The 12,951-nt window shown below is 37.1% G+C and overlaps 1 protein-coding gene across 7 annotated transcripts in view; it reads right to left on the bottom strand.

The window, feature by feature from the left end:
* PTPRM (protein tyrosine phosphatase receptor type M) overlaps nt 1-12,951 on the bottom strand; it is a 432,075-nt gene that overhangs the window by 327,833 nt on the left and 91,291 nt on the right. For all 7 annotated transcript variants that reach the window (XM_015855338.3, XM_015855340.3, XM_015855342.3 and 4 more), the window contains exon 2: nt 3,312-3,434. In XM_015855338.3, the coding sequence (XP_015710824.2) occupies nt 3,312-3,434 (123 nt within the window). The remainder of the gene's footprint in view (nt 1-3,311; nt 3,435-12,951) is intronic.

Genomic DNA, 12,951 nt, shown 5'->3' with positions numbered 1-12,951 from the left:
CTGTTCTACAGGACAAGGTATGATAATATTAATAATAAGGGTTTCCAGATTATATTCTCTGAACAATACCATAAACACATACTTGGATCAGAAAGAAAAGTAGAAAGATGAACTGAGTAAAGGGAACTGCCAAATTTCCTCCAGCAGTTAATCCAGCTGATCCTTAAAACAGAAGAGTAGATCAAGCAGCCTCATTCAATCCATACAAATATACACAAATATATACCATGTCATTCCTTTTTTGGTTCTGTTTGGTACATTTTCAGACTAGTACTGCTGACTAAAGGTCATGCCTACACTTATTAAGAAAATTAGGGAGCTAATGTCCTGCTTACTTTAGAAGGATAACCTCATATTTCTACTACAGTAACAATCCAAAAAGGATTAAAGCTCAACATATTGAACGCTTATAGAAAAAAAAAATTTTATAGAAAAAAAAAATTTTAAGTTTTTCTAATTCACCAATTTTCATCCAAAACCACACTCCAAAAAGAGCTATTAATATACAATCTATACTGTGTACAACTATATATATATATATATATATATATATATATATATATGCTATAAGACATTACTCTCTCACTGAAATAAACATAAAGCCAAAATATTTATCAAACTGAAGTATAGCTCCCCTCAATAGTCTTACATGGATTAAAATAGATGCCATAACTAGCGCTCTTGCCCCCCACTGCGACCAAATTATATAAAATACTTTATACTGCTAACAACTCGCTCACTGACACATACTCTCTGAAATTAGGAAAGTTATATGCATTCATTCTTTCAATTAACAAGGGACGCCGGAACTGGGAGTACTTGTTTCAGTCTAATATTGCAACACGTCTGCATAAAGCATTTTGTTTTCAAGCCAAGCATTTCCCAAAAAAACAGTAATCTAAGACATTCCATTCATTATTATCTGAAGTTATTTTTCCTAAAATATGCAGCTCAGAAACTGCTGACAAATTACTTGGAGTCATTTTCATTTATTTATTTATTTTAGTGTATCACACAACTCCCCAGCTAAGGTTAACTGAAAGCTAATTAAAATCATTAAGATGATGATCTGCACAAGAACAGGAAAAAACCTGAATGAAACGGAGAGAAAAATTAGATATTATTTGACTGAATCATGACCTTTGAAAAAACGCTTATCCTTTAGAAAACAAAAACCCACAAAACAAAACAGTAATGAACATTTCTTTCCTTCTCAAAGAGGTTTTTTGACCTTTTAGGGCAACAATATTAACAACCCTTATCAAACAAACATGTTTGTCTTCTGTTATGGACAGAAATTCCCTACACTACAAATATAGTTTATTTCCAGTTTTACCATCTTTCTATTTAATTAACAGACCATTATTTTACTGTCCTGATAAAAGGCAGAAGACAAAAAAGAAACAATCCATATGGTATCAGAAAAATAAAATTACATAGACATAATTTCCCTTCCATAAAAATAACAGTCCTTACTTGGGCTGGACTCTTGCCTCTGGTGGAAAAAAATCTTAGTCTGTGATATCAGAGAAAAGAACTTAGAGTTCAACCTCTTCTAGCTGCCATGAAGACTAAATAGTACATATAATACTGACAACCTCTTCTGCAAAATCCAAAGGGGGAAAATAATAAGTAAACGAAAACTGGAATAGAAAGAAAATTTCCAGTCATGTGATTGAGAAAAGGAATGTGTAGCTTGTACTGCAGGCTAAGATGACTGATAAAATAAGTGTACGAGCTCCAACTTGAGAGACGATATTAAGCACTGATGAAATAGTCCAAAAAAAAAGTTTTGCAGTCCATGCCAACACCACTGGATGAGAGCCTGCTTCAAATGAAATCCGAAAGAGCCTTCTTTATCTGTGGCAATGAACTCAATCTAGCATGTCAACTGAGTGCAGGGCAAACCAAACACTTCTTCAAGCGGAGAGCGTCACCTTTTCCACAGGAAGCTCAGTGGAGAAGGAAGCGGCACTTCAGCTGTCAACTAAAGACACAATACTGTCCACCACAGTGGGAAACAGTGATAAATCTATAATAAAAACTGCTAAGGTTTTTGCAAGTGAATAATATCCAGGACTCATTAGCACATATTGTAGACTAGTGCCTAGTGTTTACACAGTCACTTCTAAAGTTCCACTCTGTGAAATTCTAATAATAAATCCTAATTTCCCTACTCAAAAGGAAGGAACACTTTCCTAGGAAGGGCAACTATTCAAGGGATTTTATGTAAACCCCAAATTACATCATGACAGGTCCTTTAAAGAACTAATTGAAATGGATGTTAATGAAATGGTAACACATCCATCTATGAAGTTTTTGAGCATTCTCAGTATATTCATGCAGAAATGCAACACTAATATGCAGAAGAAATCACTAAAAGCTACAAACAGTGATTTTACCAGGTAGCCTTTTCTTTTTTTTTCTTTTTTCTTTCTTTCCTTTTTTTTTTTTTTTTGGCCATTCTTGATGACAAGAGTCACACTGAGGCTCAGCCTCTAAAAGCGAAGGAAGATTCAGAGCTGGGCTAGAGGGAATCAGCACCCAGGAGATGGAGTTATCCTAGAGATCAGTTCCCTCTTCATGGTAGGGAACTCTAACATGTCCAAAAAAAACTGGGAAAGAATAAATGATTTTAGGTTTAACATTTTACTATCAGTGGTCAGATTGAAGTGTATTTGTGCGATTGAAATGATAAAGGAGACTGTGTTACAGTTTATAGTTCATTAGAATGCAAAGACTGTTGCTATGGAATTAGGTTCACCTACACATGGTACACAAGGAGTGTTAAATAAGAGTATCACAGCTGTCTTTAAATCACAACAAGCAGAATATTACCAAGGCAGTTTGTTTTGGTATATCCCTCCACTCCTTCTTCTCTTACCCCTTTTCGCTCTACATTTCTTTTCAGAACAGAGTTTGATTAGTAACACTTTGAACAAAAATCCCTCAGGCCATTTTCGTTTAATCTCTCACTGCTCCCTCTCTTCAAGTCTCCCCATTACATAGTCCTGTCTGCTTCATTCTAGTACTGCTTCATCTTCATTTTTCATGACATCATTTTGTATTCTTTCTTTCCCCAATGACACCAAAGTTTCTACTCCTACTTTCTAACATTTATTTTAGAAAACGCACTGCAAAAGAAAGCCTTTGCATTGCAGAACATCCCTCGCAAAAACTGTCCTGAAGATCTGAGTACTACAATTAAAAAGATTTTGACAAAGTCACATTCCAATACTAATATTGTGAAGAAATGCCAAATAAAAACAAAAGCTAGAATCAAAGAGTAAAAAGCAAAATAAAAGACCAACCAGAAGGCATCCATTGATCTGAGGTGGGTTTGGTCAGCGTGTTCACCTGGTCCCAGTTAAGATCATCATCATCTGACTGACTATAGCCACAGGTGCTAAACGGCTCATCAAAAGTACAGCATCCTGCAAAATAAACACAGAAAAAATTAACAAAGCATGCAGATAACAGACTACGAGTCTCAATAAATTCAACACAATTCAATGCAGGCTGTGTAATTTTTTCTTTGTCTTTTAATAAAAGCAAACATATTAACTATCAATTCTGAGAGGATAAAAAACTCAGCTTGAAAACACAATCTTAAGGGTCAAAGTAGGTGTATAAACGCTGGGTCAGGGAGAAATCTAATTTCAAGAATTTAGGACGATGGACTCTCACACTACTAACAAGGACATTGTACGCAAGAAAACTTGTCCATTTTTCTCAGATTTTTTCCCCTAGTAGCAGACTAACACAGGGTTATAAGCTCTGTTTTCTACATTTTCTTTGATGTCTGATGTTTCACTCCAGTGAAGAATGACATCTTGCCTATCCAGGAAAACAAATATAACCCCAGTCATGGATATTTCAGTCCATGTTAAAGTAAATACTGCAGCTGTTCAAACAAAACTAAACTTCTGGGCTATTCATCATCTTTGCTATCTGTCTGTACAAATAGCAGGCTCAGTCTTGCCAGCTCTTACTAAGGTAGGAAAAAGAAAATCTAGCTTTAAAAGAGTTTTGAACATTGTAAGTTCAGGTTTCCTCGAACATTATAAACAGCATTAGAGAACATTTTAATCAAGAAAATAGGATTACATAAGACAAAATACCATTACATCTGACAAGTTTCACCTAACCAAGGTCCAGCCTTCTTAATAAGTACTCCTAGCTTATAGCTGTCATTCATGACATTCTGCAGGCATATAATTTTTAATGGAAATTAATTTTACAAACATAACACATTTGCCCCACTGGCTTGCATGAAGGTTATCCTATACTGTTCTCTGTTCTGATGTTCTTCTATAGAAAGTCTTCATTAGCTCTAGGTATGTCAGGGAAATTAGCACCTCTGGCTACCGCACCTTTCTGTACTCTTTTAGGTGCACAGGTTTCAATTAGTGAGCTGGGAACAGAAAACCATGAAAGAACTGACAGCTCCATGCTCTGACATTTCACCTCAGTGATAACAACAGATGTAAGCTCTCTCTCTTCCAAAATTAAACAAATTCAGAAATAAAATAGGTAGGTTTATAGTATATCAAGTGACATCTGTAACATTTCTAGGGGGAAGAGTTAGAATTTTCCACAGCCATTTGCACAGCTGTTCTAACTCCCACATAAATAGTACTTCATACAGTTGAAATGAACCACAAAGTAACTTCCAGATACAAAACAGAACTTTCAGGGGACAGATTTGGGTTTGCTTTTTTTTTTTTTTTTTTAAAAACAAAAAAACAAAAAACCACAAAACTAAACAAATCACTGGTGAAGCAAAAGGTAGTTTACTTGCAAATGATTCTACAACATGACAAAGTGTCACATTATACAGCACACATCATAGTCAAGCTTTGCAAAAAATATACACCTTAATAACAATTATAGATTTGAGTTCACATTTCAAACACAGGACCAACAGATTTATGCACTAGCTCCATTACCTCATTACATCACACACATTTATATATAAAAGTTTACAGTATTTTGTCTCCTCTAAAATTTGAGTCAAGTGCTACAAAATGTCGAATACCCGAGAGAAACAGAAGGGTTTGTGATCCAATATGGTTATTAGAGGCTTCTCCCTTCTCACTAGTTAGGAAGATGTCAAAACCACAGACAAAGAGGATGATGGATGATAACAAACTGCTACTTGTCTGAATGTTTGTATGCCAACATAGGACTGCTTCTCACTGCTTGTTTTTCTTCATTTCTCCTGCAAGTCAATGGCTCAATCACTCTGTCAGGATTTCATCTTTTTTTTTTTTTCCTTTGCTATTTACATCCTTGAAGCATTTACTATTTTATAGCTCTCTCAAAAATGGGTACCAAATCTTCACACTTGCTCTAGGAAGAGTTCTTGAATTTTGAACTCCTTCTTCCAATCCTACGCCACTTCCACCTACAACTAAGAGAATGAACTGTACCAACAAGGATTGCTACAGGTAATCAAACTGTGTTAGCCAGCATATATAACATCCTTAATGGCACAGACACCAAGCTATGGCTGTTTATACACTAAGAAAATGAATAGTAATGAAGATTCGGCAAAGATGTGACTTTTTGTAAAGCATTTTATATATTAAAGTAATATGCATGGTTATATGTGCACTGAAAGTATATACAGGTAAGTTTATAGACTATCAATAACAACTAACAAAAATAGTTTCTGCTGGAATCAGGACAGATTCAATTACAAATGAACCAAAGTTCTTTACACATGGGTCTGTGCACCTGACAAACCCCACATTTGCATCTACTCATGCTGTCCTGCCTTTCTCTGCAGTGCTTTGCCTGCGGTCCAGCCACCATGCTCTCATAGTACAAGCTTTTTACTTCACAAAAAATTATCCATATGTAATATAAAGAAATGGATGGCAAAATCTGAAAAATTATCAGCTTTTTCATGTTTCTCATTCTTTGCAATGCTTTTAAGCAGAACAACTGCCAAAACAGGTGGTTGTTTATGATCAGCTAGAATACTTGAGAAAACCTGCTAATTTTTAGCTATTTATTATAATTTGATTTAACAACTAAAATACACGATGTTTGTTATATAGTTTAATAAAGCAAAGCAGATTTCCTGCTTGTTACACAGACATTACACTTTGGGTAGCCAAGCTGTATTTTAAAGGATGAGTTTTAAACTGACTAAAATATTTACATCTAATCACCGAATCACAGAATGACCTGAGTTGAAAAGGACCACAACGATCATCCAGTTTCAACCCCAGTGCTGCATGCAGGGTTGTCAGCCACCAGACCAGGCTGTCCAGAGCCACATCCAGCCTGGCCTTGAATGGCTCTAGGGATGGGGAATCCACAACCTCCTTGGGCAACCTGTGCCTGTGTGTCAACCACCCTCTGAGTGAAAAATATCCTTCTAACATCTAAGCTAAACCTCCCCTGTCTCAGTTTAAAACCATTCCCCCTTGTCCTATCACTATCCACCCTTGTGAACAGCCATTCCCCCTCATTTATATACTGGCCAGTCTAGGGTATATTTAGTCCGTTTAGGTTCTTTGATTTATTCTGCACATAATAGATATTCTGGGATTCCTAGGAGGAACTGAACCGACATCCACCAGGCCACAAAGCCCATTAGAACTTACTGTTCTTCCAGATGTAATCATCCTCCACCACTGAATCCAGTTCAATACAGCTACGCCACAGTATTACGAAGTCTAACTGAGAAATCTGTTATGAAGCCATCTGAGAAACTATGGATTAAGTGAAAAAAAAATTAAAAAAGAAGAAGTTCAAGTTTTGCTGGCCACTTTATTTCTTTCAGTGTCACATACTGTAAGATCTCTGGTCAATATAGAACTTCCATCAAAAAACTGCCATCAAATATACAAGCGCCAAAGCTTGCAATTCTCATGAGCAGATGGCTACTGTGTTCGATACAAGGGCTTTTATTTTGCCTAGTAAGGAAAAAAAGAAAAGAAAAAAAAGCAAAGCCTTATGGTTTCTGGCCTGCCACAGTGCTACAGTGCTGTGAATTCTGTTACACAATAAACTAAGTGTACTCAGAAGACAAGTATACTCAATCCTCTTATTAGTATTATTCTTTATCTCATAAATATTTTGAATTCTGTTTACTCTGTATTTTTATACTGGAAATGTGTTTATATAGTAAGTACAACACAGCTATCCTCTGAAGCTGAATTCAGTGTCTTGAAATCTGATTAGAAAGCAGGGGGTCTCAAACATGGGATATGAGGGGGCTCGAATTATGAAATATTAATCTCTGATTAGGTGATAAGTCTCCTCTTCCTGCATACAACATTTGGAGCCTCAGCCCCCAGGAGAACAGCAGCACTCAGCATCCCCCTGTCCTGGTCAACGCCTGCGGCGCTGAAAGAACTGAAAAATGCCACAAAACACAACTGCTAATGCTTGACTAAGCTGTGCATGAGTCAGCTTTCAACCCCAAGAGATATGGCTCAGGGCTCCCTACTTAGGAAAATGATGGTGACACTGCACTGTGCTTGCTTTTATGCCTTCCCTCATGGATTTGGGGGTGACTCTGGCATCGTGACACTCAGTTAAAGCTGTTCTGAGAAGCAGGTGATGAGGTAACCAGGTTTCAAACCACCACACTGGAAGAAAAACAGGAGCTCCTTTGAGAGTGAAGAAGAAATCCTAAAGTGGAAAATAAAGTGCCTGTCTAAATTACAGACTGGCTAACGCATAAAGCAAAGGCTGGAATCAGCAGACAGTTTTTAACCTAAGAAACTGAAAGTGCTATTTCTAAACGATTACGACAGGCCCAATTCACTGCATTACTTTTATCAAAGAGAGGATGAAGACAAGCATTGTCCAATATAAAAATGTTCACCTTTGTGAAATCAATAAGTGGTGAAGCCCATACAGCTCCAAGTGAACTAAACACAGCTGCCTAAACAGAGGATTTTAAGAACTTATTTAAAACCAGACAAAATGGCCTTCCTGGAGTCTGTTCTGTGGACAGATTCTAAGCACACACAAACATACCAAGCTCTGGCTTGGTAAGAGAAGAAAGTGTTCAGAGCAGTAAAACAGTGCCGCAGTGCTCATGGAACTTTAAAAGCCACACGCTGCACAAAGTCAGTTTGACTTAAAAAATAATTGATGTTCATTCTGTCTAGTTCACATACATGTGGTCAGAAAGGGTTTTGGAAAAGGCAGGTGTAAAAATCACCTGGAAAGATTCTCATGAGCCAGAGCAAAGACAATGAGGTAAAAGGATGCATTTTGCAACTAAGGAAGGCCAGATACTAATTCTGGGTGTAAGGGAGGAGTATCAAATGGAAAACGATACATAATTTCATAAAGACGTGTAGAAGACGCTGTGATCTTTGAAATTCCTGAATCCCCAGACCCAATTTCTGCAGTACCACAGGTAATAATGACATGATACAGGAGAAAAAAAAAAAAAAGAACAGTTGCAAATAAGCATTTAAAGTTGGTATTTATGAGACTTCAAAAGTTCACTGTACGTTCATAAAACATTTACAATTGTTCTCTATCCTTCTGCTTAACTGACAGCAAATGAATCAACACAAACGTCTCCAGAAACATTTCAGTTTTAGTGACATAGGATACTACAGAAAAGTTACATTCTTAGGAAGAAATATCTGTCTGTTCTAACTTCCCCTGGCAACCTGCCCAAGCTTAGCTGAAGAGAACACCTTCTGCAAAACGACATTGCCTAACAGATACCAAGAATAATTCAAAGTGCGTACTCCTAAACACTTAACATAAAAGCCCCGAAACAGGAAGCAATTTCCTCTGAAAATGTGCATTTAAACACATTTTAAATACCACGACAAAAGAATGAATACCACAAACTAATGATAAAAGACTTATTCCAGGTGTTTATTTATTTATAAGAATAGTTTTTTGAGAACAATTAGAAGGCCAATTCATAACTTAAAACACATATATGCAGCTTATTACAAAGATCCAACTGGGCACACTGGTCTCAAAAGAAAGGTGATATACCCGTACTTCAGAGCTGACCCAAAGTGATCAAAACAACTACCAAAATGAATACTGCTTTGCATCCTGTTTATTACAAGCACAATCAAATTATGCTTCAAAACATAGAAGTCTCTTTCATAACCTCCGTGAAATGCCTTGAGATATACCTCTGGCCTACAAATAACCAAAAAAAGAAACCATCTTTCCCTATGCTTGAAAATAAAATTCAAAAGGCAATGTAGTTGTAGAAAAAAAATCTGAGAAAAACAAAAGCGAATGAACACCATATTCATATAGTTTATATTGTAGGATTCACTTAATTTATTTTATAGCCACCTCCTAGGAGTGCACAAAGGCCCATATTTATTAAATGTGTGAAAGCATTCATTCCTCTTGGTTAGAAAAAAAGAGAAATGATACAGAAGAGAGTTGAGCAAGAGCTATTCTTTCCCCCATTCACTTAGATTGGAGAAGGACATACAAGGAGGGAGGAAGGGTAACAGAAATACACTCTGCAGTAAGATATGCAAAAGGTGAAGCTCTCTTCTGATGAGTTAACCTTAAGTACCTCTTAATGGATTAGACATCACACTTCTGCTTTGAAAACGATAGTAAAATACACAATACAGCACAAGTATAGGAAACAAAGCTTTCAGAAGCTCCACATTAATTGCACTTCAGAAACTGATTATCTGAAGAACTGCTTACCTCACCTTAGACCATCTTTGTATATCGTTAAAATCCAGCACAATGGAAATGCACATGAAGGCTTTGTCCAAGGGAGAGGAAGAGGAAAACAGGGAAAAGGCATTTGGGAAAGAGTGCAGAAGTGCACAGGTTACATTCAAGAAACATAGTTTGGAAAATCTGAGATGAAATAAAACACAACTCAGAAAGAAGGAACAGGGTGGGGATATTGAGTCTTTCTGGGTTTGGTCATTGGTTAGTTGTTTTTCTTTTTCCTAGCTAGAAGCTTGGAAGAAAGGTAGGAGATACAAACCTGACATCACAAATCTAATATCACAAAGGGTCTGTCACTCCTGCAACTTCACCTTACTTGAAAGGAGGCACAGTTTAAGAAACATACTATCACCAAGACTGGGATTATGGAATCACACTGGACCATTCTCTAATATTCATTCAGGAAATACTTCAAAAGATTTTCAGTCTGTCAGAAGGAGAAGCCTCACCATACCTCATCCACCCTAAGGCTGTGGGAACTGCAGCCTGACCCAAGCCAGTCCGGCACCACCAGGGCTGGCAGCCTTTTCACACATATAGTCATAAGCACACAGCCCTAGCACACCCCAATTTTGAGAAACAGCACTTCATTTCTTATCAAATTACTGAAATTCAACATCTTCATTCTCAAGATAGAGATTAATACATGATTCATTTATTCCCCTAGTTTTTTTTTTTTTCTCCAACCATTATGTGATGTGTAACGGACATACTTGGACAGAAGCAAGAATAAGTGATGTGTTAAAAAGCCACTGTTCTGCCTGTAATCCTGCCAAAAGCAACAGAAGTTTTCATAAACATATCAGCTTTCAGTTAATTTTCATGCCACGAGACTACAAGAAAAAAAAAACAATATGTTGCTTCAATGGATTTTTCACATGAACTGATAATTCAGATCGAGTTAAAGAACATTTAAAACCACAGAATGCTTTAGGTGGGAAGAGGACTTTATAGGCCATTCAGACGAACCCCCATATGATCTCTGGCTGAAAAAAAAGAAAGTGAAGATCTATTTTGCAGATCAAAGTAACTTTGTTCATTACTTTTATTACAATACTAAGTGAAAAGGCAGGCATGGACAAATAACTCCTATGCTGTCACAGAACAAACATATCATATGTTTCATTACCTACTACACAACCCCTGTACGACTGCACCCACCACGGTGACATAACCTGGCACATCATATGTGTCTCATGTTAGATCAGAACGAACAGCAAGTAAACTAATCTCTTATTTTAAAGTTCAGTATTACCACATTTTTATAATCTCAATAAATAAAACAATGCAAGATAGCCCCCAGTCATAGAGCTGAGCTTTTCCTGCTCCAAGTCAATGGACCCAAAGCAAACTAGACTAAATTGAGAAGACTGTCCCCCCAAGCGATCCCCAAGATTTCTCCTCCAGCTTCTTCAACTTTTAAGAAGCTTAATATTGGCTCTGAAGTCAGACAGCAGAACTGAAGACAATCTCCTTCATGACACTCAATTTTGATAGCTAACAGATTAATTACCATCAGGACACTCTGAGCTGAGAAAGTTTTTTGTTGTTGTTGTTGTTTTTTCTGATGTCAAAAAAACACTCCACTATGCTATTTATCTATATCTAAAGGTATTTCATTGAGAAATCTGACAGCACTCTCCTCAATTGCCAGTAGAGCTTTTAAAATGCATCTTCACCTTTAAACTCTTCAAGCTAAAAAACCACAAGTGTACTTGAAGCTCAATCACCCTTCCCAGTGCTGCTCATTTTTAATGAGCCTCTTGTCTTCATGTCTCCCAGAAGACAGACTCCGTAGAGCAATCTCAGGTGATGTGAAACCAATGCCTGATGCTTCTCTAAAGCGCTGTCTTTTTGAGCCTGAAATCTTCCTGCGAAACCCACATGGGACTGATGGGCCATTTCAGTCAAACCCAATTTCACTTCTTTATCACAAGCCCCTGCTTAAAAACTCTACTGTGGATTGCTTGTAAGCACAATCTGTTTCAAGCACTGAACTTTAAAAAGGATTTAAGCAGTCAATCTCGATATCATTATAAATTTAAGGTGCATTATTTTCCCAGTAATTGTGAGAAAATAAAAGTCTGAAACTTGATTTCACGGGTAATCTTTCCATTTGCTTGATGAGTTCTGCAGCTGTACCACAACACTTAGTTCATCCTGTTAGATAACAGTGTATTAAGCTTGGATGAGGAATCCAGACTATATACTGCTCACTTCAGGTTTAAGTAAAGAATAAAGGCAGTGTTAACTCTGCCAGTCTGGGAAGCTCCTGACTGCTCCAGAGCATTTAAAAAGGCTCAAAACACACTACGTCACTGTACAAGGGATTCTGCAACCTCAAAAATATGATTGTAAAATTAAAAATTAAAGTATTAAAATTAATACTTATTTCATGTTTCTTCTTAGGTAGTATTGTTAGGTTGCGGTTGGACTTGATGATCTTTAAGGTCAACCTGAGCATTTCTATGATCCTATGCAAACAGCGAAGCCCACGCAGCCCCCCTGCCCTGACTGCTAACTGAAGAATCACCTTTTCCTTTCCCTCTTATTTTTTTCTTTTTCCATATTGGTTTTCCTCTGTATTTTTTTCTCCTATAACCCAGGAATTGCCCTTCAGGTGAGGAAGGCTATCGCTCATTCTGTTTCACTTTTTAAAGCTACTGTTTATGCTCGTTTCCTTGCAGTGACAGCTATAGCTGCATCCCAAACCATTTGCTTCTATGATATAACTCTCACTCCTTGATCAATAATTCAGGAAAATATTCATCTCTGTTTAGTTACTGCTGTCAGTACAACTCTTTGTGCCTGGATGAAAAGAGAGCAGGACCTCCACCTGGAGGCTTTACCTGCGTTGCTCAATGAATTAACCTGTAGGAGGTGCCGTCGTGATGAAGCAGTCAAATACCTCCAGCAGGCAACTTCATCACACGGGTAATTAGTTCACCACATCAATAACGCCTCCAGTCGTTAGCAGCGCCAGAGCTGAGTCCCAGGTCTGCTTGTTAAATTCAGGCAGCACAACAGGCTTTCCCCTGTGCTACAGGTATAAATAACATTCTATTTTTAAATGTAGTTAGCTATGGCTTTTTTTTTTTTCCCTCTCATTTTCAGTCATTATCTCTTGCAATAAATTATACTTTATTTCATTCATCACATCTATAACCTCCTGCCAGAAGGAGAATAAATAATTAATGTTAGAAACCTCTGACAATTTCACAAGGTCCTATCAACTTATAA

Source organism: Coturnix japonica, chromosome 2 (assembly GCF_054131305.1).
Source record: "Coturnix japonica strain WE chromosome 2, WE-NBRP24, whole genome shotgun sequence".
NCBI classification, from domain to species: Eukaryota; Metazoa; Chordata; class Aves; order Galliformes; family Phasianidae; genus Coturnix; species Coturnix japonica.
Note: the sequence above shows the minus strand (reverse complement) of the source record. Positions and strands in the feature narration are given on the sequence as shown.